This window comes from Tympanuchus pallidicinctus, unplaced genomic scaffold (assembly GCF_026119805.1).
Source record: "Tympanuchus pallidicinctus isolate F22 unplaced genomic scaffold, pur_lepc_1.0 scaffold10, whole genome shotgun sequence".
Taxonomy (NCBI): domain Eukaryota; kingdom Metazoa; phylum Chordata; class Aves; order Galliformes; family Phasianidae; genus Tympanuchus; species Tympanuchus pallidicinctus.
The window spans coordinates 13071199-13094174 of record NW_026294619.1 but is presented as its reverse complement, the minus strand read 5'-3'; the positions used below and the strand labels follow the sequence as shown (position 1 = coordinate 13094174).

Here is a 22976-nt window from a genome sequence, read left to right as displayed (position 1 = left end):
CCCCATCCTGCTATTCCACGTCCCATTAGTACAGGTTCAGGTCTTCTTTCAGAGGAGAAATCTGAGGGCAAGCACAGCAACAAAAAAAGCTTCCACGAGAATGCATGCTGGTATTGCTCATTGCTTCGAGACTTATGTCTAAAGTCACTGCTGGCATTCTTTTCCAACAGACCAAAACTTGGTCATACCATCTTTTTCTTCCATTTTTTTTGCTTCTTTGAGAACGTCTTATTATACAACTTCTAGTATCAAAAATTCTTTGACACTCTTTAGTTTTATGAAAACCCATTTTGCCCTCATGGGAAATGTATAAGATGACAGCTGAGACAGCAATGCAAAGGAGCACAGATAACTGAACTATTTCTTTATTCCATTTGCATGTGATGAGGGAGCAGATGACAATTCTTTTCAATATCCTGTATTTGCAGTTCTAAAAGATTTGCTGAAAATTGCCTCCTAATTCTTCATGTGTAATATAACTATTTCCTATAGTTTTAGACACACTAAAACCAAGAGTAGCTGCAATCAGTTCAAGTGATTTTTTTTTTAATTGCACAGAATTCAAATTTGATGTTTTGCTTTTTCAACCGATTTCCAGCTTTAACTATAAAATACACACTTTATAAGTGCAGTCCTGTTATTTTTATTTATCTATCGTATCAGCTAAGAGTTACATGCTAACCAGAAAAAAAAGCTAGTTTAAAGTAAGCTCTCATTGGCCATTTATATTTGCAACCTCTACAGGCAGCGATATTTCCTTTATTGTTTGCGTTTGATAAAAGCATGGTAAGCAGCCATTCTTCCTTGTCCTATCATTGCCCAGTTAAAAAGTCAGTCTCCCTCCTGTTTATAAGCTCCCCTCGTGTACTGGAAGGCCACAGTGAGGTCTCCCTGCAGCCTTCTCCAAGCTGAACAAGCCCAGCTGCCTCAGTCTGTCTTCACTGCAGAGATGCTCCAGCTCTCTGATCATCTTTGTGGCCCTTCTCTGGACCCAATCCAACAGCTCCACAATCTTCTTGTGCTGGGTGCCCCAGACGTGGACACACAACTCCATATGGGGCCTCATGAGGGCAGAGCAGAGGCACAATCCTCTCCCTCTCCCCGCTGGCCACCCCTCTTCTGATGCAGCCCATGATACCATTGGCCTTCTGGGTTGCAAGAGCACTGTCCTACAGCCTCTCCTGGTCCAACTCGCAAGCCAGCACCTTTGTGATCTCTGTTCCCCAGACCATCCAAGCCAGCTGTAGCCAACAGTAAGTTGCAGTCATCTTTCTTAGTATGACTACACTGAAGTTTGGACTTCAGCCTGCATTTTCCATGAAAATCGTAAAGAAACAATTATTACACATTCCCAAAACAAGTTAGAAAACACATCTTTTTTATTAGGAACAAAAACCAAAATCATTGCAGGGAAAAAGGAAAAAAATAAAATAAAAAGACCAGACACCAAAACCAACAAAACCAACCATAAAAGAACAATAGCTGGGCACGAGCACACAGAGTTACAGGAAGTCTCTGCACTTTTCTCCCGACCTCATCGCAGCACACAACTTTGACCTGCTGCTGTTGGACGGCCCCTCGAGCAGGGCTGCAAAGGAAACCAGCAGCAGGTGTCATCGCGGAGACGGCCTGAGTCACACGCTTTGCCAGCCAGCTCTCGCTCAGCTCATGGCCTTCGGGGAATGTTGGCACTGAAAGGAGACAGCGCAGCACCATAAGAGAAATCATCACCTCCCTCTTACCACGGAAAATCGGATTCCTACAGCATCCTTAAAAAGCAGAGCTGGGCTGAATCACTGCCAGCACGGCAAACGAGATCCAGAAGTCTTTGAAGCGGTCGCAGAACAAGCGAACAACGCGCAGCACAGCAGGGCAGCATCAACGCGCAGCCTTGCCGTGTGCAGGCACGGAGGGACCCAGCAGGGCACGCAGGGACCCGCCGGCTCCCCCGCCCGGCGCCGAGATGCACACTGCAGCAAGGGCTGCCGGAGGGGCTGCGGGTTGCGGCTGTGTGCAGACAGCGCAGCGCTGAGGAAGCCTGCACGCACGGCAGATGGCCGGCTCAGCTTGCGGTGAGTAGCTACGCCGTTACACTAAAGGCAATAATGCTTGCGCTGATGAACGGTCTCGGCGTTATAATCAATGTTTTTGCCAAAATGAATGTGGCCAAGCCCCAGGCGTTCTCCTGCTGAAGGCAAGACAGGTGGCAACAGAGATTCTGGAGCTCTGGCACCCTGAGCAGTTACTCTCTGGTTGAAGATACCGGTGGGGTCTGGAGCAGCAGTTCAGATTAACACCTAGCGTAACAACACTTTGCTGAAGCCTTGCTCAGACTTCTTGCAGGGCCCATGAGAAAATGCTTTAAAATCATAGAATCACAAAATGGCTTGGGTTAGAAGGGACCTTAAAGCCCTGCTGGGGGGTTAGGGTTGCCCACACCAGCTCAGGCTGCCCAGGGCCCCATCCAGCCCAGCCTTGAAGGCCTCCACAACTTCTCTGGGCATCCTGTGCTAGTGCCTCCTGATCAGAGACTTTCTCAGGAGATCTCCGGTGGTTCCCTGATTCCTCCTGGGGTTGGCATGCTGCCACATCTACCTGTCCCACCCGCCCCATGCAGGGGCATCTGGCTGACAGAGATGGGAGGCATGGAGCGAGCAGAAAGCAGGAGGCATCACTCATTTGATGCCAGGTGTCCTTAGGGCTCTACAGAGTAACTGCGTGTCTGCTAACAAGCTAAGCACCAGAGAGCTGCCCAATTTTTCTGCTGAACCTGCCAGCCCAAGGTTCTGAAGTCACACATGTAATCTTTTTCTTTTTTTTTTTTTCCTGTATATGAGCTTAGCAGGCCTGACACATCGCTTCTTCCCCCTGCTAAAATTTTTCAGACCAATTCTTACAGCAAGACTATGGGATGCAAAGGATGGGTGTCACGGGACTGAGGACAGGGTGGAACAGTGAGCATATCAGATCAGTTATCAATTGGGTCAGGGAAACAGTTCGAAGCATTTTCTTGGCTTTCCACATCAGCTATCATCTCCTGATCTGGCATTTCCCCAGGCTCAGCTGCCACTGGGAAATTCTCTTCCACCATGGGCTGGGGCTCAGTGCCTGAATCAATCCGGGCAGCATCTGGAAAAGAAAGGAGAAGTGGCTCACACATGCATGCACTACAGTCATACCTGCAGAAGAGGTTTTCCCTCAACCCCCATTGCTGCTCCCCAGGCTTCTACAAGCCTAATTTCAATATGCTTCATAACCACTCATTCATTGAGCTGTTCATCATGGTTTCTCTGTAAGATACGTTGGTGCTGAAAGCTCTTGAGCCCAGCAGCCCAAAATACAGAAGCCAAACCTATTCAGTTACATTTGAACCATAAAAGTGCCTAAAAGTACACATACTTAATACATTCTCACCTTAATACTTTTCACATGCAATTCTGCTGTTATTAATTTGTAGAGAAATTAAATGTGGGATGCTAAGACTGAGGATTTTTTTAGACAAAATAAATTCTACTTATTGAAGATATTAATATTAAGCAATTATCTGAATCACTTGCATTTTTTTTTCTCGCACTACATTTAACAAATGTTTTGTTAGTAATCATTTAAGGATGATGCTTCTTTAATAAATGTTTTTAATAAATTGAAGGCAGGGCAAAAAAGCATTTAAGGATAGAAAGTACAGCTGAACAGGTGGTATGTTGTGTGCAGTGCAGTGAAGAACAACAGCAGCAGAGCTCAGGCCATGTTATGACCTATGCAATGCTGCTCAGATTTGTGATATCTCTTCTGGCCATAATTCAGCAGCTGATGCATTACTGCAGAGGGTGTTGCCAGCATTCATATTTGTTACACAAATTTGAAGGAATCCCAGTGAAGAAAGCAGAGTATTGATATCAAATGCTCACTGGAAATTTCTGAAAGAGTTTTATCACTGTGTTCTCCTGACCATGCTGTGCTAAAATCACTGTGTTGTCTTGACCATGCTGTGCTAAAGCTCTGGGGTTTCATTCTTTTCCTTTTTTTTTTTTTTTTCTTCCCCAGTTTAAGGAGATACGTAACCCTCTGACTGAAGGGGTTTAGCTCTGTTTACAGCATAGAATCATTAAGGCTGGAAAAGGTCACTATATCCCTTAGTTCAACCTCCAACCCAGCCCCATCATGCCCACTAACCCTCAGTGCTATATTTACATGATTCTTGAGCACCTCCAGGGACAGTCACTCCATGTCCTATTGGTAGATCATGTCCCAAGGACAAGGCCTATTAAGACAGTGCTGATTTTTATAAAAAAGCAACTGTTGAGAACAGGGAGGGGTGATAAAAACTGCAGGAAAGCTGCTCCGTTGGAGTGGGCTGATGGTTTTTCAGAGAGGTATTTGAGCTCTGCAGACACTGGCACAGAGTCTGCAACCTGTACCCTCTGTGGGATGCTGATGAGATGGCTGCTGCTTCATCTCACTGCTGGGTGAAGGAGGAGCTACCCCGTGTAGGAGCAGAGCATGGATGTCGTACCAACAGGTGCCCTACTGCACCATCTATAGTGCAGACAGGATGTGGCACCTGGGCCTCCCCTTCAGACAGCTCCTCCCCAGCAGCCACACACACCCATTTTGTCCTTCACCCTCTCCAACAGGCTATCTGACGTAAAATAAGTCACTGGGCCCACCTGGCATTGGAGGGCAGTCAATCTGGGCAGCTTGAGCCTCCACATGGTCTCCACTGGGGGGACTTTTCACGCCTTCACTGGACACCACCGACATTGTTATTCCATCATCCTTTTCTTCCTCTGTAAAGCCAAAACCAGAGGCTTGAAGGAAAGAGGTCCTGCACCATCCCAGCAAGAGGCCAGGCCACCAACACACTCGTGCCTCCTCCTCACGAAGCCCTGGCTCCACTCCCAGAGCAAGCAGATGCCAAGGATGGAGGCCCGCTGCCAGCCTGCCAGAGACAAGCTTGGTCATGCTGGCAGGATCAAAGCTTGGGGTGGCCTCACTGGGCATGGGCAGAGAGCACCTGAGGACAGGTGCTGGCAAAATACAGCCAGCAGAAGCCTTCAGGTCCATTTACATCAGACCCAAGCAAGGTTCAGCTTTCTTGCCCACAGGAAAGGTTTTGCTGTGCTTGTTTCTGGCCAGCACGTGTGAGTTAAAACAGTGAAAAGCAAGGCTTTCTCCAGGACCATGCTGGGCGTAAGAGTTGCCTATCAGTGAGTAGGTTTCTGCTCCACTGGGCCAGGGAGAACTGGTGGAAAAGCAGCATCCACCAAGGCGAGGCCATTTCATACTGAGGCATTTTCAGCCCCAACCTGCACACACAGTTCTCTGGAAGACTCTTCTGGCAATTACGGATCCCCACTCACCTGAGGGAACGGGGAGGAACTTGTGCTTCCTCCTCATGCAGCAACAGATGAGTGAGGACACAACAGCCACCAGGATGGCCGCAGCCGCTGCACATCCTGCTAAGATGTAGATGAACCACGGGTACTGCAGAAGGTCTCCTGCAAGAGGACAGCATTATAATTACCGGGGGTTACCAGGGTAGGCAAGTCTCTTTATCCCCAGTGGTGAATCTCCACAGCCAGAAGAGGACATTTGGGCTTCACTGTTGCTTTGATTTGGATCAGGGATGCGAGAGAAATTCTGAACTGCGGCACGCCATCATACATGTCACATCATTTAGTTATGGTATGGAGTTTTTTCCACTAAGAAGCTTGTGCAGTCAACTACAAGGACTATTTCTGCCTACTCCAAAAAATAGCAGATCATCCACAAGCTTCAATCGGATTTAACAGAGAAGGTGGAGGTTTGAGAGATACTACATTTTAAGAAGTTCTATGAAAACAGGCAGCCCAGAAGAAGAGTTGGGCCTTAGCTAACATCTCCTGTTGAAAGAAGGGCCACACAGTCTATGCTGCTCCTGCAACTTGCATGTGAGACCCCAGACACGTGGATCACCAGCATCCCTGGAGACCAGGAAGTGCTGCAGATGTTCTAGGATGCACTACATCCACATTATTCGGCAGAATGGTAAAAGCAATTGTAAGCATTTGTGCGTGAGGTCACGCAGTCTGAAAGTAGTTGGCTTTGGACTGTCCACTCCAGTCTCTTTAGGAACAGTTATCACATTTTTTAAAAGTCTATTCTAAAACTAAAGCAAATGTGAAATAACTGCCCTGATCATTTTATTTCCATTTTGATGAAAACTCAAGAGAATAGTGTCAGAAAGCATAGGTGTGTATTGAAAATAGTCCTGTATATTTTTTCCTACAAATGTGCCATTTGTTCAAAAGGTCTTTCTGAGACAAAGCGTTATGTTAAAAATCAGAAATACTGTCAGAAATAGTAATAAAACATGAATAATAAAATCACTCGGTGTATGTTGATTCGATAACTTCTGATCCACTTGTTTTAGATCCTCTATGATCACAGCCTTTCTGCTGCTGGGAAACGTATGGGATTTCTGCCAAATTGTTTTTTACTGACAAGAACTCAGAGTGAATTTCATCAGCCAACAGGTTGCCCAAATGAGTGCTTTTACATAGATCCTGTATCTAAAGTGAGTAAACTGTGTTTAGCCTTTTGCCTGGAGCAAATAATAATCCACAAAATGAGTTAGTCCTTAATTCATTTATGTAGGTTGCTCCGAAAATAATGCCTCCTATTTATTTCCATAGAAACTGTAACAAATCCAAAGAGTATGACATCATTTGATAGAGCTACAAAACACTGTTTTTCAGTATAATCACCACCATTAGCTGTGCATTTTTACCAGTTAACAAGAGCCTGCACACCACACTCATAAATATCTGCACCAGCAGAGGTGACCCACTGTTGCTGTTGCCACTACTGAAAAGCACCATCCACTGCTTCACTGTGCTCACATCCACTGTTTGGTTTCCAGAAACATTCACCAAGTGCTGAAGATCAAGGAGTGCCCCTTTTTCCACATGGAAGAACTCAGTGACACAACTTTGCCATCTGGGCAACAACATGTAATGGGGTGCTCGTGGGAAGGTTCAACCTCTACTGCTCTAGCAACGTCTGCTTATGATGTTGGAGGCCAACATAGTAAAATAAAGGCATTACTTCCAGAGCAGCTCTCAAAATTGAACTCATTTATCTTAATTTTTCTAGTAAATAGAATAGCTCTAGATCCCTTCTTATCAATATGGCTGCATTTGGTGGGGAAAAAGAAAAAAAAAAAAAAAAAGGTAGAATTGCTGCTACTTCCTTCCTCTCATACCCTTCCCAACACATGTTTGTCCCAACAGAGCTATCACCAGATTCCCCCATGGGCTTTTGAAGAGGAAAAGAGGAAGAGATATCCGACACAGGGGACTGGGCAGCCGCCCAGAACAAACAACAGTAGGTGTCAGCACTCGTGTGGTTCATCACAAGGCTCAGTTCGGAGCTCGTGGCTGTTTGCCTTCTCTTTCCTCAACATCTTAGTTAACTTGTATTTGTCTGTGCTGAACAACCTTAGGTCATTTCAGCTGGACAGAGTTAGGACAGCTGCTGCACAGTCGCTAATGCCATACTTGTACAGGCAGGCCTGTGCCACCAACATGATCAGGCACAAAAAGCCCACAGCAGTTCTGCAGAGCACCAGAACACATGATGCAGGGCTAAAGTCAGTATTTTTGTACCAACTCTACGCCAGCTATATAAGAAAAGGCAGTACTTTTCAACCTCTACTTTTCAATTCTGCTGCAGTTACAGCTTTTCAGATGGTTTTCTAAAACACCAGGTACTGCTGCACGATACAATTTCTCTACCAACCAAGCTTGGTTAAATTACTTACGGCTAAATTAATCAAAAACGTTCTGAGCACCTTCACTGCAAAAGGCATTCACTTGCATCTCCATCAGTGATATCTAATCAGGTTGGTTTTGTTTTTATTAAAAGTCAGGTTACAACACTGACCAGTGTTTTGCACCATGAGGTTCTAGTAGTCCTAGCATCCAGACTTACTGTCTCATTTAACTATAGTCTCGTTCAATCTGATCACTGGGCATTTATGAAGAGCTTGCAGATGGGTGAAGGCACAGTATCCTCACAGAGAAACATACCCAAGTAGGAGATACAGAGAGGAAAAGAAATATTTACTTTTTTAATTTTATTTTTAAGTAAGTGACTTACACCATCACTGCATCTCTGATAACAAGGGGCTGATGGAGGTGTTTGTACAGTCTGATCAATCTTTGTATTTGTCTAGCTGTTCTAGACAAGCAGAAAAAAGATGAGGCAAAACAACTCAGCAGCAACAGAGCCAAATTAGCAGACGTTCTTTTCAAGGGATGCTGGAGAATCTGGAAGGCAGTCAGGGTTATGGGTGAATGTCAGAGCAGGAAGCAGCTCATGTTTTAAAACTGACATGGCTGAGAATGTAAGAGCCCTGTAATTGTAAGCAGAAAAACAGAGATACAGAGACCCTTCCTCGCAGTAGATTTAGGTCGGAGGACCTGCTGAAGTAGCTTTCCTCCTGTCTGTAACTGGAGGTTCAGTCAGAGACAGAATAGGAGAAGGAAGTCAAGGGGATGCTTTCTTTGGGAGGATGTGGTAAGGCTGCAAGGCAGCTGCCCAAGGACAGGAGACTTCGTTTTCATACCAATGACAACAACACCTTTGATTCCCATTGCAAGAGACCAAAAAAGACATTTTCTGGCACTGCCATTACTCACCGTAGCTGCAGGAGAGCACAATGGGCCTGGTCCTCAGGAAGCCATGATCGTGTTTAACCTTACATACAAATTCCCCAGGCACAGTTTTCTCCAGGCGAACTCTCTTCCCACCATCCTTAATACAAGCCTCATGGGCATTCAGCTGAGAATTGTTCAGCAGCCACTCAAATGTCATGCTCTCGTTGCTGTCCACGTCGCAAGTCAAGTCTGCAGTTCCATTGGGGAAGCATCGTGCACCAATGATTGGCTCTGCTCACACAGCACAGGGCAGTGGGGAATGGAGAGGGAAGAGAGATGATGAGCAGACTCAGCAGTGACTGAGAGCTCCCCGCTACCAGGAGGGCTCCCATCACATTCACTGTTAGCCAGGGAGCATAAGTAACCAGATTCTTCAATTGCCAGATCCCAGCCCTTGACAGCACCCACCTGACCGTACTGGTGACACTTGATCAACATTTTGGGGACACTTTAAAAATAAGGCACCTCTTTAATTTCCTTGATGAAAGTGAAAAAGATAGCAACAGAAAACCATGATCTGAGGACACACTAAGCTTCTGCTGGCCAAAGGCTTCTTCTATGATCAATGGGTAATTGATTATACCCATTATAGGTTCAGAGGAGAGTCAGCCTTCTCATTGGCCAGAGGTCTGTACTTCTGCTGTTACTGAATATGCTTCTGTTTTAGAGAGGAATTAGCACAAACCATGCTCAAGGTAGGTACAAACACTGGACGCTTGCATTTAGATAGAACAACCCAGACCAGGACAATTTAAACTGAAAGAACGTACCGCTGAATTTCTCTTTAGTCTACTGCAAGGAACCAGCCTGCTTCCTACATCTGTCACACTGCAAATACTTACAGGCAGGTTGTATGGTTTATGACAGTAGCTCAGAGAGGTTGTGGATGCCCTGTCCTTGGAGGTGTTCAAGGCCAGGTTGGATGGGGCTCTGAGCAGCCTGGTCTGGTATTAAATGGGGAAGTTGGTGGCCCTGCCTGTTGTGGGGGGGTTGGAGATTCATGATCCTTGAGGTCCCTTCCAACCCGGGCCATTCTGTGATTTCTGTGAATATCTATGCAAACATCCACGTAAGCGAGTTCAGAGATCTTTTTTCTCAACTATGATATCATCTTCAGCTTAAATTCACTACCTCCAGAAATACCTTGGAAGTTAAGGAAAAAATTTCACAGCTACAGAACACAAGGAGGAGACAAAAGTTCTCCAAGCAAATTCATTGAAATAGAGGTTAAAACCAGGACACTTGGCAGTATTTGCATACTTTCAGTCCCCAGTCTTTTTTGCCATGGTCACTGGCTGTCTAGAGCACAATTCAGCAAGGAGCTGAACCTTTTCAAGCCTTCTCTGTATGAAATGAAGCAACAAGCTGGATTCTGAATCAAAATGACCACATTCTGTCTTCTCACTTCACAGACAGATGACCAGGCAAATGAAGGAAAGCAGAAATTCTGAGGCCAAAGGGATGATATCAGAAGACTGGCAAGGTAAGGTACCCTCTGATGGTCTTTACACAGACAGTGCTGATCTCCAAGCTACCAGTGGCTACCTGAGAACTTCTATAGTTAGGTTTATTTAGCAACAGGGAGTAGTACATTAGTTTAAGAACCAACATATTAGTTTAGCAAAAGGAATCAATAAGTGATAGTTCTAAAACTTTCCATTTCAACTTTAGTGGGTGAACAGTCTTGTTTACCTCAATAATTTTGTACTGAGGATATAATAGAATACTTTTATCTTTTGTCTCAATAATTTTGCCTCACAAGAAGGACTGGAGTCATAATAGAACACTTTCATCTTTTGCACCTAATAAGTGTAAGGAGATCTTCCTCGGATTCCACATACATTGTTTCAGGTTTGCTCACTATGGCCTAATAAGCAATGGAAATTTTCCAAACCGGGGAAAGGCAGCCAAAAGGTCTCAGTGATGAAGAGAATGCTGGAAAATGGGGGAGAAGTAGGTGGGCACTTGAGCACCTGAGATACCACTGAGCATGCCCAAAGGGACACTGGCATATATTAATGTGTCCTTGAAAAAGAATAAATATTTGTGCCAATGTACTGCACATGTACGTCTTAGCAGTTGAAATGTAGAACCTGACCTCTGAGAGGGCGCGCTTACTTGTCAAGTCGCCCAGTGCGTATTGTGAGGAATAAAGGAATGCTGCTTTCTGACACTGCATTGGAGTTAGACAATTTTCTTCACGGATTTCACATGACAGAACCAGAAAATGACATCTGGACTCTCACTACCATTTCTTGACTACATGAAGCAGTCTATTCATGACAGTCACCAGTAATACTGTTCTGGAAATGGACTGAAATCTTAAGCTGCATGGCTATGTACTGTAGACTCAGCTTTATAAACCCCTCATGCTACTGTCACTTACACTGGGGGAAACAGCCTGTAGCTCAACTTACTGGTTCCTTGAAGGAAGGCTCAACAGACTGACATTATAGGTGTGAAAGCAACCTTGAGCTTACATTCATCATTACTGCTCCCTGAGACTTAACGAAGCTGTGCCTGCTGCTCCAGAGGTACTTCTAACTCCTAAAAGCTCAAGAAGTCTTTTAGAAAGAAGTTCAAATCAGCAGCTTCCAGCCAGAATCACATGTTCACAAAGTTATTTGTTGCTAACAAGGCCACTTACCAAATACTTTTAGTGTAAAGAGTGCTTTGGTATCATTGAAAAAAAACTCATACGTTCCTTCATCCTCTTTCTCCACACTCCTCAGCACTAGAGAGCCATTCTCCAGTTTCAGCCACCTCTCAAAAGAAGGGAGACACTTGGCCAACAAAGCATCATTTTTCACAGTCGTGGAACAGTTATTATTATTCCAGGTCATTTTTTGGACATTCCGAAAGCTTTCAACTCCTACAGGAAACTTTGCTGAGCTGCCGCTGAACACACCAATCATGGTAGCAGGGTCTGGAAGGAGAACACAGAATGTGGGCAGGGAGCTGGGCACATCCATCAATCCATCCTCAGAAGCCTCCCAGAAAGATGAAAGCCCAGACAAGAGGGACCTACCACTAGTGATGGGCTGGGGACACCAGGAATTGAAAATCAGAGGAGTAGAAAAGGGTGACATTATGCTTTCCATAAAGGCTGGCTTTTTCTCCAGCTACCATTAGGGTCATGCACACACCATTCACACCCCTACAGACGTCTCAATAGCAGGTCTGTCCCCAGATTTTACATGATCCTCTATCATCCTCCCTGATCACTGACAGTCTGTACAAAGATCCTCAGGGTATCAATGCTATGGGTCTGGTGCAGATGGTATCAGAAACAATTGCTGTTTGCACAGCTTCCTTTGTTACCCAAAGGAAAGCTGTCACAGTGTTAGTCTGACCAAGTCTCATAGTATCCCTGTGCATGATTAAGTTCCTGCACTAAAATCCCAGATGAGTAAATAGCAGGAACAGAACCACATTGCTCTCCAGTCCCTTCAAACAGCATTCTGCACACCAGGACCTTATGTTCCCCATTGAAATGCTTTTGCAGACACAGTGCACTGAGAAAATACTATATTGTTAGTTATCACTGGAATACTAAAGTAATAACAAGATTAATAATAAATACTTACTCTGGTCTAGCTGCCCCTTACATGCATTAGTAGTTAGACTACTTGATCTGTAGAAATCTGGTAGAACCCTGAAAGATCTTAGGCTAAAATTAAGGTGTCAGCTCATCTAGGCAAATCCGTACCACAGCCTCATAAAGAAAAATCCCACTTACCAGCAGTAACAGTTGTTATCACCAGCAAACACTGTAAAATAAAAGGAGAGTTGAAATCCATTTTAAAGAGCTCCGTGCATCATATGCAGAGAAGACGATCTGGCTACAGAGCTCAGTGAATATAGCGTTCAGGAAATGATGTCAGAAGCAAGGGTGAAAAAAAAAAAAAAAGAAAAAAAAAAGAAAGAAAAGAAACTCCATACAAAACCCCATACTGGACAGACTGAATAATGGTTCAAAATAGACCTGCAAGGTTGCGGGTGACTGAACTCAGACTGAACCAACAAGAGCTACGATGTGCTTTGCAAAGCCCTGTACCTTGGAGCTAGTTGCAGGCATGAGAACAGGACTAGAGGTGACGGGAGGAGAAGGCTCCCCTGGTCATCATACCCCATTTCAGAAGACCTAAATGCAGAGACCAGGCAAAGGGGAAACACCCATTTCTTTCTATCACCCACAAAGGGAAGAGAAATCCAGCCAGCCACATAAAGCACCGAGCATGCAGATGAGCTGGTTTTCTGCAGTGCCAATGCCTGCCACTCACCAAGTGCCACACCAGCAGGAAGGTGTGAGAGGAGGCTGCCCCTCTGCATAGAAAAGCCATTCTACTAACCTGAACTTCGCAAGGCTCTTCCAGAGATACGATGGCACCTGTGAGGCAAGGAAGGGCTCTGCTCAGCTGTCCCAGTTGCAGAATACAGGCTATGGGAGGCAAACTTGCATTCCAGATCTAGACTGAATATGACTTGAAAGCCAGTCTGGGTCTATTTGGAGATGAGACTGAAAAGCCAGTTCTGAAGAACCACTGGGAGCTGATTGTTCACAGTACCTGAGTGCAACTGTGTCACTCACCTGGTTCACCCTCATCGAGATGACTTGAAGTTCACTCATGTTTTCCACAGAGTGCAGAGGAGGATTACACAAGCAAGGCAGCAGAAACTGCCACAGCATGAGAGCCAAAGATCTGGATTTTTTTCAGACACACTTAGCAGATGCGCTTGGGAACAACGGTGACAGGAGTTCAGGATGCAGCTGCGGCTCTAATGCTGTTGTGCTGTTTCTTTGGACTTAAACAGCCCATTAAGTTAAGGAAGCTCCCCAAAGTCCAGCATGCTTCTAAGAAATGGTTAAAGCCCTTGCATTGCGATCTATACTATTATTCAAACAATTTATCTTTGCTTGATAATTCCTAATTTCAGCCAGCCGTCCCTCAGACTCCTTGGCAATGACAATGAAATCTCCCTCACACTTTTAGTGTCTGAGATCTGTAAGTTCACTCAGCTACCACAGAACCGTCCTATCTTTACCGTACATAGAACAGTCCTAAATTGATCTACGATGCGACAGAAATAGCCTTCTCTGAGAAAAGCAGTGAAGTGAGTCTTTAGACACTTGCAGCCATGCAGGGGGCAGGGGAGAAAGAAAAGTATTTAAAGAAACACTTTCGTTTCCTTCTCTGCAGCTGCAATTACTTAAAGAAATTGTCTTTCCAAATATTGCTGCAAGATGGGAACCAGCCACCTGCCTTGGATGTTTGTGTCCAGCTTCACTTCACCTTCACATTGGAAGGGTGAGCTGGTTGAACTTGCTGGGTGCAATGCTGTGGTAGAGACAGGAGGCAAAAAGGACAGCTCACATGAGGATCACTTCAGACCCATGCCCCAAAAAAGCTCAGAACCTCAAAAAAACAAGATGTCCACCTAATGCACAATCCAGCAAGTGTTCAACTTCTCTTCTAGTCAGTGATAGCAGCCTTCCAGAGCTCACTTACAGATTTGCAGTAAAATGAAAGAAAAATATGGCCTTTCTGCTGTAGCTCCGTTATTACAGAAGACACTCTGCATGACGGTGACATTGCAGTGTCCAGCATTTAGTCTCCCTCGCAGTGACTCCAGGGCAAATGAGTACATTTATGAGTTCAATATTTCTGAGTGCTTGTGCTCCATACATCACATGGGATGTGAAGTCCCAATAGGCTCCTTCTGTCCCCCAACACCCTTGCCAGCCAGAAGAGCTCATAGCCAGCATGAAGACGACAGCACATGCCCTGTCCTTGCTGCCATCCATCAGCAGTCGCTTCTTAGCATCAACTCTCCTAAATTCTATACATAAGGTATTTTTCGAAGTTAGTGTTTAATCTTGTCTAACATCAACTAATGAATGCTCACAACACCACAGAACTTCAGGGGAAATTACTTCCCTTTCTTATTCACATAAGATGCAAAATTCTCTGACAAAAAGCACCTTGTGCGGCTTAACAGAAACCACAAGTAGAGGGAAAAATGAAGTAACTCACAGTTGGCAGGCAAACTAAAATCTTTTCTCACTGGGTGAGCAGCAAGCTCAGAGGGCCATTTTGTCCTTTCAGCCACTGACAGCACTGCTAATCACTTCAACTGAGGAAGGAAACTGGTTCCCTACATGGCACGAGGCCCTGGCCGAGCACCGGACACTGAGAAGCCTAAGTAAGTAAAGCAGGAAATATGCTGTGAAGCACTACGAAGAAAACTTGTTCATCTTAACTCCCACACCTGCCTTTAAATAGGTCAGTGACTGCCTGCAGTGCACCTATTTTTACTGTTACAAATGCACGCAGCCTGCCTTCACACGGAGCAAAGCAGCAGAGCTGAGCGCCGGAGCCTCGCTGCACAAAAACACCAAATAGGTGCAGCAGCTGCAGTGGTGCTCATGGCTGGCTCTTCAGGCTTGAGCTACTTCTGGGGGCCAGCAGGGCCCTTGAAACCATAGGGAGAACATAACAGAATCACAGAGTACCCTGGGTTGGAAGGGACCTGTAAGGGTCAAGTCCAACTCTCAGCACCACACAGGACCACCCAAAATTCAAACCCTACATCTGACAGCAACGACCAAACACTTCCTGAACTCTGATTCTGAGGGCCATGCTCACCTCCCTCTGGTGCAGAGCCTGTCCCTGACCCCCAGCTGCCCTCCCCTGACGCAGCTCCATGCCGTTCCCTCAGGCCCAGTTGCTGTCACACAGAGCAGAGCTCAGCACTGCCCCTCCGCTCCCTGTGGGGAGCTGCTGCTGCCATCAGGCCTCCTTTCAGCTCCTCTGCTCTGGGCTGAACAAATCAAAGGACTTGAATGCAGGGAGAAAATTAGAAAAGCCAAAGCCCAGCTAGAACTGGACTTGGCTGCTAAAGTAAAGGACAACAATATAATATATATTTCTACAAATATATGAACAGCAAGAGGAGGGCTAGGGAGAATCTCCATCTCTTGTCAGTGACCAAGGATCAGGCTAAGGCTGAGGTGCTTAATGCTTTCTTTGCTTCAGTCTTTAATAGTAAGACTTGTTACTCCCTGGGCACACAGCCCCTTGCACTGGTAGATACGGATGGAGAGCAGAATAGGCCCTGCACAGTCCACGATGAGATGGATCAATGGGTCAAGGTTAACTGCATGAGTCTCAATAGAGTCAAGTGTCTGGTCCTGCATTTTGGTCACAACAACCCCAGGCAACCCTACAGGTTTGGGGAGAAGTGGCTGGAAAGCTGCCTGATGGACCTTGGCATACTGATGGACAGTCGGCTGACTATGAGCCAGCCAACAGTGGGCCCAGATGGCCAAGAAGGCCAATGGCATCCTGGCTTATATCAGGAATGGAGTGGTGAGCAGGACTGGGGAAGTCATCCTGCCCCTGCCCTCAGCATGGTGAGGCCTCATCTCAAGAATTGTGTCCAGTTTTGGGCACCTCAGTACAGAAAGGACATTGAGGTTCTGGAGCAGGTTCAAAGAAAGGCAGGAAGGTTTGTGAAGGGCTTGGAGAATGTTCCCTATGAGGAGAGACTGAAGGAGCTAGGGCTGTTTAGTCTGGGGAAGACGAGGCTGATGGGGGACCTTATTGCTCTCTTCCAATATCTTATTGCTCTCTTCCAATATCTGAAAGGTGCTTACAGTGAGAGAGAGGAGTTGGCCCCTTCTCACTGGTGACAGAGTGAGGGGAAATGGCCTCAAGTTGCACGAGGGTAAGTTTAATTTGGATAACAGAAGAAACTTCTTTACAGAAAGTGTTATTAAGCACTGGAATAGGCTCCCCAGGGAGGTGGGAGAGTCACCATCCCTGGATGTGTTTAAAAACCCTTTGGATGTGGTGCTCAGGGGCACGACTTAGCAGAGGGTTGTTAGGGTATACTGTTAGGTTGTGGTTGGATTTGATGATATTTAAGTCTTTTCCAACCTGAGCAATTTTATGATTGATTCTAATGCAGGGGGAGGGGAAAAAAAAAAAAAAAAACAAAAAACCACACAAGCTCTTGGTTTAAGTGAAACTAACCAAGGAGCTCTGATGCACCAGCAGAGCAAGAGTAACCAGAACCATAGGCATAGATGAAGGTCCTTTCAGGTCAGAGACTCCACAGAGCTGTCAAATGGAGTCTTCAGGTGATTATCCCCTCAGAATGATTCAGGTTGGAAAAGACCACTAAGCTAAGATCACCCAGTTTGACCACCAACTCATTCCCACCATGCCCACTAACCATATCCCTCAGTGCCACATCTATGTGGTTCTTGAACACCTGCAGGCACAGTGACTCTGTAACTCCCCTAGGCTGCCTGTTCCAAAACCTCACTGCTCCTTCTGAGGGGAAATTTTTCCTAATATCCAACCTGAACCTCCATAACCCAACTTAAGGCCATTATCCCTCATCCTAAATGATCCAATGTTTGCAAGTGTCAGGGTTAGGATTTCCAGAAGTCCCAGGATTATCCTGGTCACTGTCAAATCTCTGGTGAAGAGGGCCCAAGGGAACCATCTCTTGTTCACAGCATACATGGATACTTTCACCTTCATCTTGCCAAGATAATGAAAGGAACATCTTCATCCTCCAAACACAGACGTGGACTTTGTTAAGGGCTTAGGGACAATGCTGACAAAATGAAATAAACCGGTACAGACAAGCATGCTGAGGCACCAAGAGAGAGCAAGGGGATCTCCAGCAGAAAGTCTGCCGTACCTCAGATTCATCTCCGTGAGACACACACCACTGGCCCTTGTCTCACGCTTCCTGCTACAGCATTCACTTCTGCTATGCAATGCTGAGACAGTCTGAGACCCACTGAACCAGATGCTGCTGTCCTGTCTAAAATAAACTATTCAAGTAACATTCAAACACATTGCATGGAGGATGCTGAAAGGGCAAATGAGACAAGATCCTTCACAGTAACCAAGCTGGAGATTTAATCTGCAGAAAGCCTCTGTCCAAAATAAACCAAGTAGAAAACATACAGTAGTATTTTTATCATGCATATTGTTGTACATTCTCGGAGAGAAGACGTGCACTGTAATGCACAGCAGAGAAGTCCCATGTCTTCAAACTACGGAAATGGCAAAGTGGAGAGAGATTTTCAGCTCTAATTTCTGACATCTCCCTGCATTTGTCACATACAGCTTTTCCCTCAGCTCTTCAGGCTTACAGGAGGAAGTCAGACTTCTGCTCATTAACAGCTGCTGTCATTTATATGCCTTCTCCCTCTTGCTGTATCAGCGAGTACCTCCCACTTTTCTCCAGCCATCATCCAGCCCCAGGATTAGCACCTTAAATTCATGCCCACCCACCTGCAACCCCCAGCTCCAAAACTGCTGAGCAGTCATATGAGGAGACCCAGGCAAATCTGAGAACTGAGCAGCAGGCACACAGAGGAGGCACTGCGCTATGTGGCTCTCAGGGCACTGGAGTACATCCAGTGCTGCGTTCCAGGTGAACAGTCCAACAGCAGGGTAGTGCATCACTCTGTCAGAACACTGCTGCCACATCCTCTCAGCCTTCTCATACACACTGCTCAGGGCACAGGTTCAAGATACCACTGGTGAAGGCACCAGTTCTGCTGCCATAGGTCCCAGCATCAGCTATTGCCTGTCATCCCATCTCCATGCTCACTCATCACCCTACTTCCCAGTTATCCAGGTCAACTGTAGTGATCACATATAGTTTCTGACATAGCTCTCCTACTTTGACCCACAGCAATCACAGGAAGACAAGAGTTTAACTATGGAATAATTGATAGACACCGCATGAGTCACAATTTATATTTAGCGCCATTGAATGCATGGTGAAATATTGTGTGTTTGCTTTAAAAAAATTCTTATTGCCAACCTGTTGAAACACACGGGTCCAGTCACAGAATTGTGGGAGTTGGAAGAGACAGTCACACACTCCCTCCTCAAGTACCAGGCAATCCTTGTCATCTTTTCCCAATTGTTCTAATTTTGTCTCAATTCACTTTTGTGTGCTAAAAACCAAGATAGCAAAAATCCTCCATGTTGGAAAATGAACTGGGTAATTTTGTTCATACTGCCATCTTCAATTTGCTTAGATATACATTACTTACAAAAGAGAAAGATCTCATAAGCTAAAATTTCCCTGAAGAATTCACTTAGCAACGTCTAAGCCTTAGATCTACTGCGGTTACAAAGAAGTTAGTACAAGGATAGAAAAATATTGGACACAGTACAGGGACAAAAAGCCAACAAAACAGCTTTTCAGGAGCAAATTAGAGCACCTAAAAACTTTAAGAAGTTTCTCTTGAATAGCATGTATATTTTCTTAGACCAAAAAAAAAAAATCCAGCCCATCTAGCTTCCTACTGTGACTCCAAGTGCTTAGCAAATCGATATCACCAAATGGCTTAGGTCAAAAGGGGCCTCACAAGGGCAGGGCAGAGGGGGACAACCCCCTCTCTCTCCCTGCTGGCCACCCCTCTTTTGATGCAGCTCAGGATACTTCTGGCCTTCTGGGCTGCAAGAACACACTGCTGGCTCTTGTCAAACTATATATATATTTATATACATATACACGCACACACATTAAAAAAAGGCGTCCAAAGACTGAAATTCATTGTACAAGGACAAGATCTCCACTGGAAACAACTTAGGAGTCTACAAACTGAATGAGATTGAAAAGGGTTTTTTGCGGGGTCAGAACTTCAGCATGCAAAGAAACAGAAAAGCAAGAAGAAAAGTCTTTGTTTGTGACTCTTCAACAAGATAGCACCTGGTTGAGGCTAAGACCAAAATAAATATGGCCATTTAAGATTAGATAATTCCTGCATATCCTGAAAATCTGAAGTGAGTAGCTTTTTCAGAAAGTGCAATATGGCCTTCAGAGCTTATTTCTTATCATATGGCAGAGCAAACTGGATCAACTCTTAATATGGAGGAGAGCAGACCACCTTAGTGCCCAGCTCTCCTCTAATGGAGTAGTCCCTGAATAGGTCCAAACTGCACCACAACAGAGTTTGCTTTGCAACAAATGCACAGCCAGACCTAAGCCTTCTGAAGCTCAAGAAGGTCACCATGGGACTGACTTCCACACCTTGAAAGATTAAGAATATTGACTGCAGGGATTTCTACCTTATACTTTCCAGTCCTCTACAACAGCACTTCTGATCACTTGCACATATGACAGTTATTCTTATAGAGGCTCACACTCTAAAGTGAATTTCTGATGACACTGAACCTTAAAGCACTCCCTGAAAACTGAGAGGTATACAGATCAAACTGATACTCATCCCTGATTCTTTTCTTTGGAGCACTTCTTTCTATACATTTTTATCTCACTGGAGACTGAAACTCTGTATTTTTGCCTGTCTTGGAGCTGGGGATCCTTCCAGAATTAAAAAAAAAAAATCAGGGAGGAAAAAAAAAAAGCAGCAGTTTGTCATTTGCCAATTCTGAAATGACAACTTGAGAAATTCACCACTTAGATTTTTTTTTTTTTTGCCTAAATCCACAATAAGGCTTACTTGCAAAAATATATTTCATTACTTACTGATTCAAAAAACAATGGGAAAAAAAAATCGTGGACAGAGATGGTGTGCATTTTCATATTTCAGTTAAAAGACTCTCAGTTCCTAACTGTATGGTAGAGGCATCATTTATAGGTTGTTGAAAATTCTTTTGCGTGCTACAAGGAATGCAATGTAGGGATAAAAGTAACTCTGAGACACTTTGCACAGCACAACAAAACATTATTCTTAAGGCTTCTAAATCTACCTTACATGTGTAGTTGAAAGCCTCTTTTGTAAGGAGATAACCAGATACATCATATCTCTTGACAGCATACTTCCTTCAATCCTCTTGAAGTGCACTCTTGAGAATTAAGGTCCTGTTAGGTAAGGCATGAAATCTACTGCTGACTGAAGAAGGCTGATTCCTCTAGACATTCAGGAAGATGAGAGATACACAACAGCCATCATATCATAGGACAACCATGCAAGATTTTCAAATACCATAAGTTCTGGATAGATTTTGGAACATTCCTATCCAGAGATAAAGACCTTTAAAGATTTCCTCTCTGCTCATCTCAGATCCTCTTTGCCTCAGTTGCCTACTGCAGTCAGAAGCTCCTCTTCCAAAGTCTTCAAGGCTATCCACCCAACACAAGGAACAACCTAACAAACTGGTACACTTTAAGTGAGCCAAGTCACAAGTCTCTGCAATTTAGGCAAAAATGGGGTCACCAGAGGCAGGTCACATTGTAGTCCAACTATTGTGTTCTACCATAGCACAGATGTAACTGAGGACAATGTTCACTTCACGTAAGAGCTCTGATCCATTTTTCCTCTTTCCCATCATACCATGCTTACACCCTTCAGGTGTTGTAACCAATTGCACAGGAGGTCATCTGCTCTTTCCAAGAGCAGCCCCCCTACAAAATCAGGCTCCCTCAAACACAAGTTGTGATGCAGTGAATTAAACTGGTTGTTGTTCTTGCTTCACTTCTCCTATTTCCCCAAGAGCTGATCACATGCACCTAGAACCCAATACAGTACACCACACAGTTATGCTGGAAAAAATATACTCTCAGATACAATTTGAGTGGACTAACTCTCCATCCCACATATAGAACATTACTGAGAAACCAAAACAAAAGACAGCATACAAACAAGGCTTACCAAAACAAGGGTGCACAGCATAAACTGATGCTGAAGAAAGATGGGTGATGTTGGTTTTTCTCAGATGATGTCAGCTCATCAGGCACAGTTACACTACCACAAGTCTATCTGATGTGCCTTCAGAGTGAAGAAGATGATGTCAGCTCATCAGGCACAGTTACACTACCACAAGTCTATCTGATGTGCCTTCAGAGTGAAGAAGATGCAAAGGAGTATCCTGCTGTATTTAATCATTTCCTCACTACTACCAATAAACAGGAAACCACTGATCACAGAAGAGATACCATATGGATCAGAACACATCCAATCAATCTGGTTTACTCTCGTAGACACACTGATACTTGTGTAAATCACTACAGCTGAATAACCTTATAAACGGGTTCTTATGTCCTCACTAAGCACACATGCATTCTCAAAAGAGAAAAAAAAAACAGCTGTGTGCTGAGTATGCAACCTCTTAAACAAAGTGTTGGGAAATAACAGAAGCTGCTTCATTGTCTACAGCAGCAGAGCACAGCTCTTGCCCTGAGTGCCTTTGCAGCCCCAGAGGCTTAATCACCTTCCTGTTGGAAGATGAATGACAGTGCTGTTGGTAACTCGTACATTTGTGTGTGGAAGTTCACAAGCATTGATGAAGAATTCTATTCCCACACAAAGAGGAAAAGCCAATATACTTCCATCAGTCACCTGGAAACAAGGAAGAAGTCTGAGGATCACACAAGATATCTGAATTAAGTGCAGGCCAGTTAACCATACTTCCAGTTCCCTGCACACAGGACCCAATGCCATCCCATCATCCAACACATCTGTCTTCAAGCTTTGTGATTCTCTGTTCCTCAGTGGTCACTGCAGTGTATGAGGTTCATAACTGACCCTACTCAAGCAGGGTGTTGGCCTAAATTATTTATTCACTGATCCTGGGTGAAGAAGTGCGCATTTTCAGTAGTTGCTGATCTATTCTCAAGTTCTCCATCCTCAAACCAAGTGACCTAGGACTACTCCTCACTGTTCCTTCACACTGTCCATGAGCCTTGGCCCTTTGTAATGTTCCTCCCCTCTTCTTTCTCTATTTCTTCAAGAACAATCTAAACTCATCCCAGCATGATTGGTAAACTATACTCAAATAGCAGCACCGGGGAATCCATCTTTACATTTCTCTTTACATTTCAATTGCATTAATTCTCTCCTCTTCCCATTATTAGTGAGAGATTTAATTACAGTTACCAAGGTTGCCCATAGAACTGGGAAAGTTAGGCTATCCTTTCACCTGATGAGCAAATTTAAGCCATACCTCCCTGAGGGAAGCTGCTACACTGTTGAACAACTTCCACTAACGGTACACAGCATTTTGTTGTACGTTTGATTGGTCCATAACACAGATAATTACAAAGCAAAACATGGAAGACTGCAAGACTTCCATGACTTTGTTAATATTTAATAAACCAGAAAATTTCAAGATAATCCTTTACTAAAGATCATTGTCCATGGATCTGTGAGAAGGTCACTTTGAGAACTGTAGTTGCTGCTTCTGTAAAAAGTAATTTTTGGGGAAATCTATTTGAAAAAAGTGACCTCAGTTTTCCATGATTTCAGTACATGCAGTTTATGCATGACTCATACAG

At 44.6% G+C, this 22976-nt stretch overlaps 1 protein-coding gene and 1 long non-coding RNA gene across 4 annotated transcripts in view; one reads left to right on the top strand and one right to left on the bottom strand.

Moving 5' to 3' along the window:
• Nucleotides 1–1361: 1361 nt before the first annotated feature.
• LOC128091003 (uncharacterized) lies at nucleotides 1362–14812 on the bottom strand. Its single transcript, XM_052703885.1, has 6 exons — nucleotides 12439–14812; nucleotides 11347–11625; nucleotides 8682–8930; nucleotides 5361–5498; nucleotides 4668–4787; nucleotides 1362–3129 (listed from the first exon to the last, which is right to left on the bottom strand). The coding sequence occupies exons 1-6, from the start codon at nucleotides 12497–12499 to the stop codon at nucleotides 2969–2971; spliced, it is 1008 nt and encodes a 335-aa protein (XP_052559845.1). The 5' UTR covers nucleotides 12500–14812; the 3' UTR covers nucleotides 1362–2968.
• The window catches only part of LOC128091116 (uncharacterized), a 32220-nt gene continuing 11202 nt past the window's right edge, over nucleotides 1959–22976 (top strand). The window contains exons 1-3 of one of the 3 annotated variants that reach the window (XR_008211256.1): nucleotides 1959–2072; nucleotides 10112–10182; nucleotides 14807–14903. This is a non-coding gene — a long non-coding RNA (uncharacterized LOC128091116). Of the gene's footprint in view, nucleotides 2073–7242; nucleotides 7366–10111; nucleotides 10183–14806; nucleotides 14904–22976 lie in introns of those variants that run through there. The other 2 variants (XR_008211255.1, XR_008211254.1) reach the window with 2 other exon arrangements.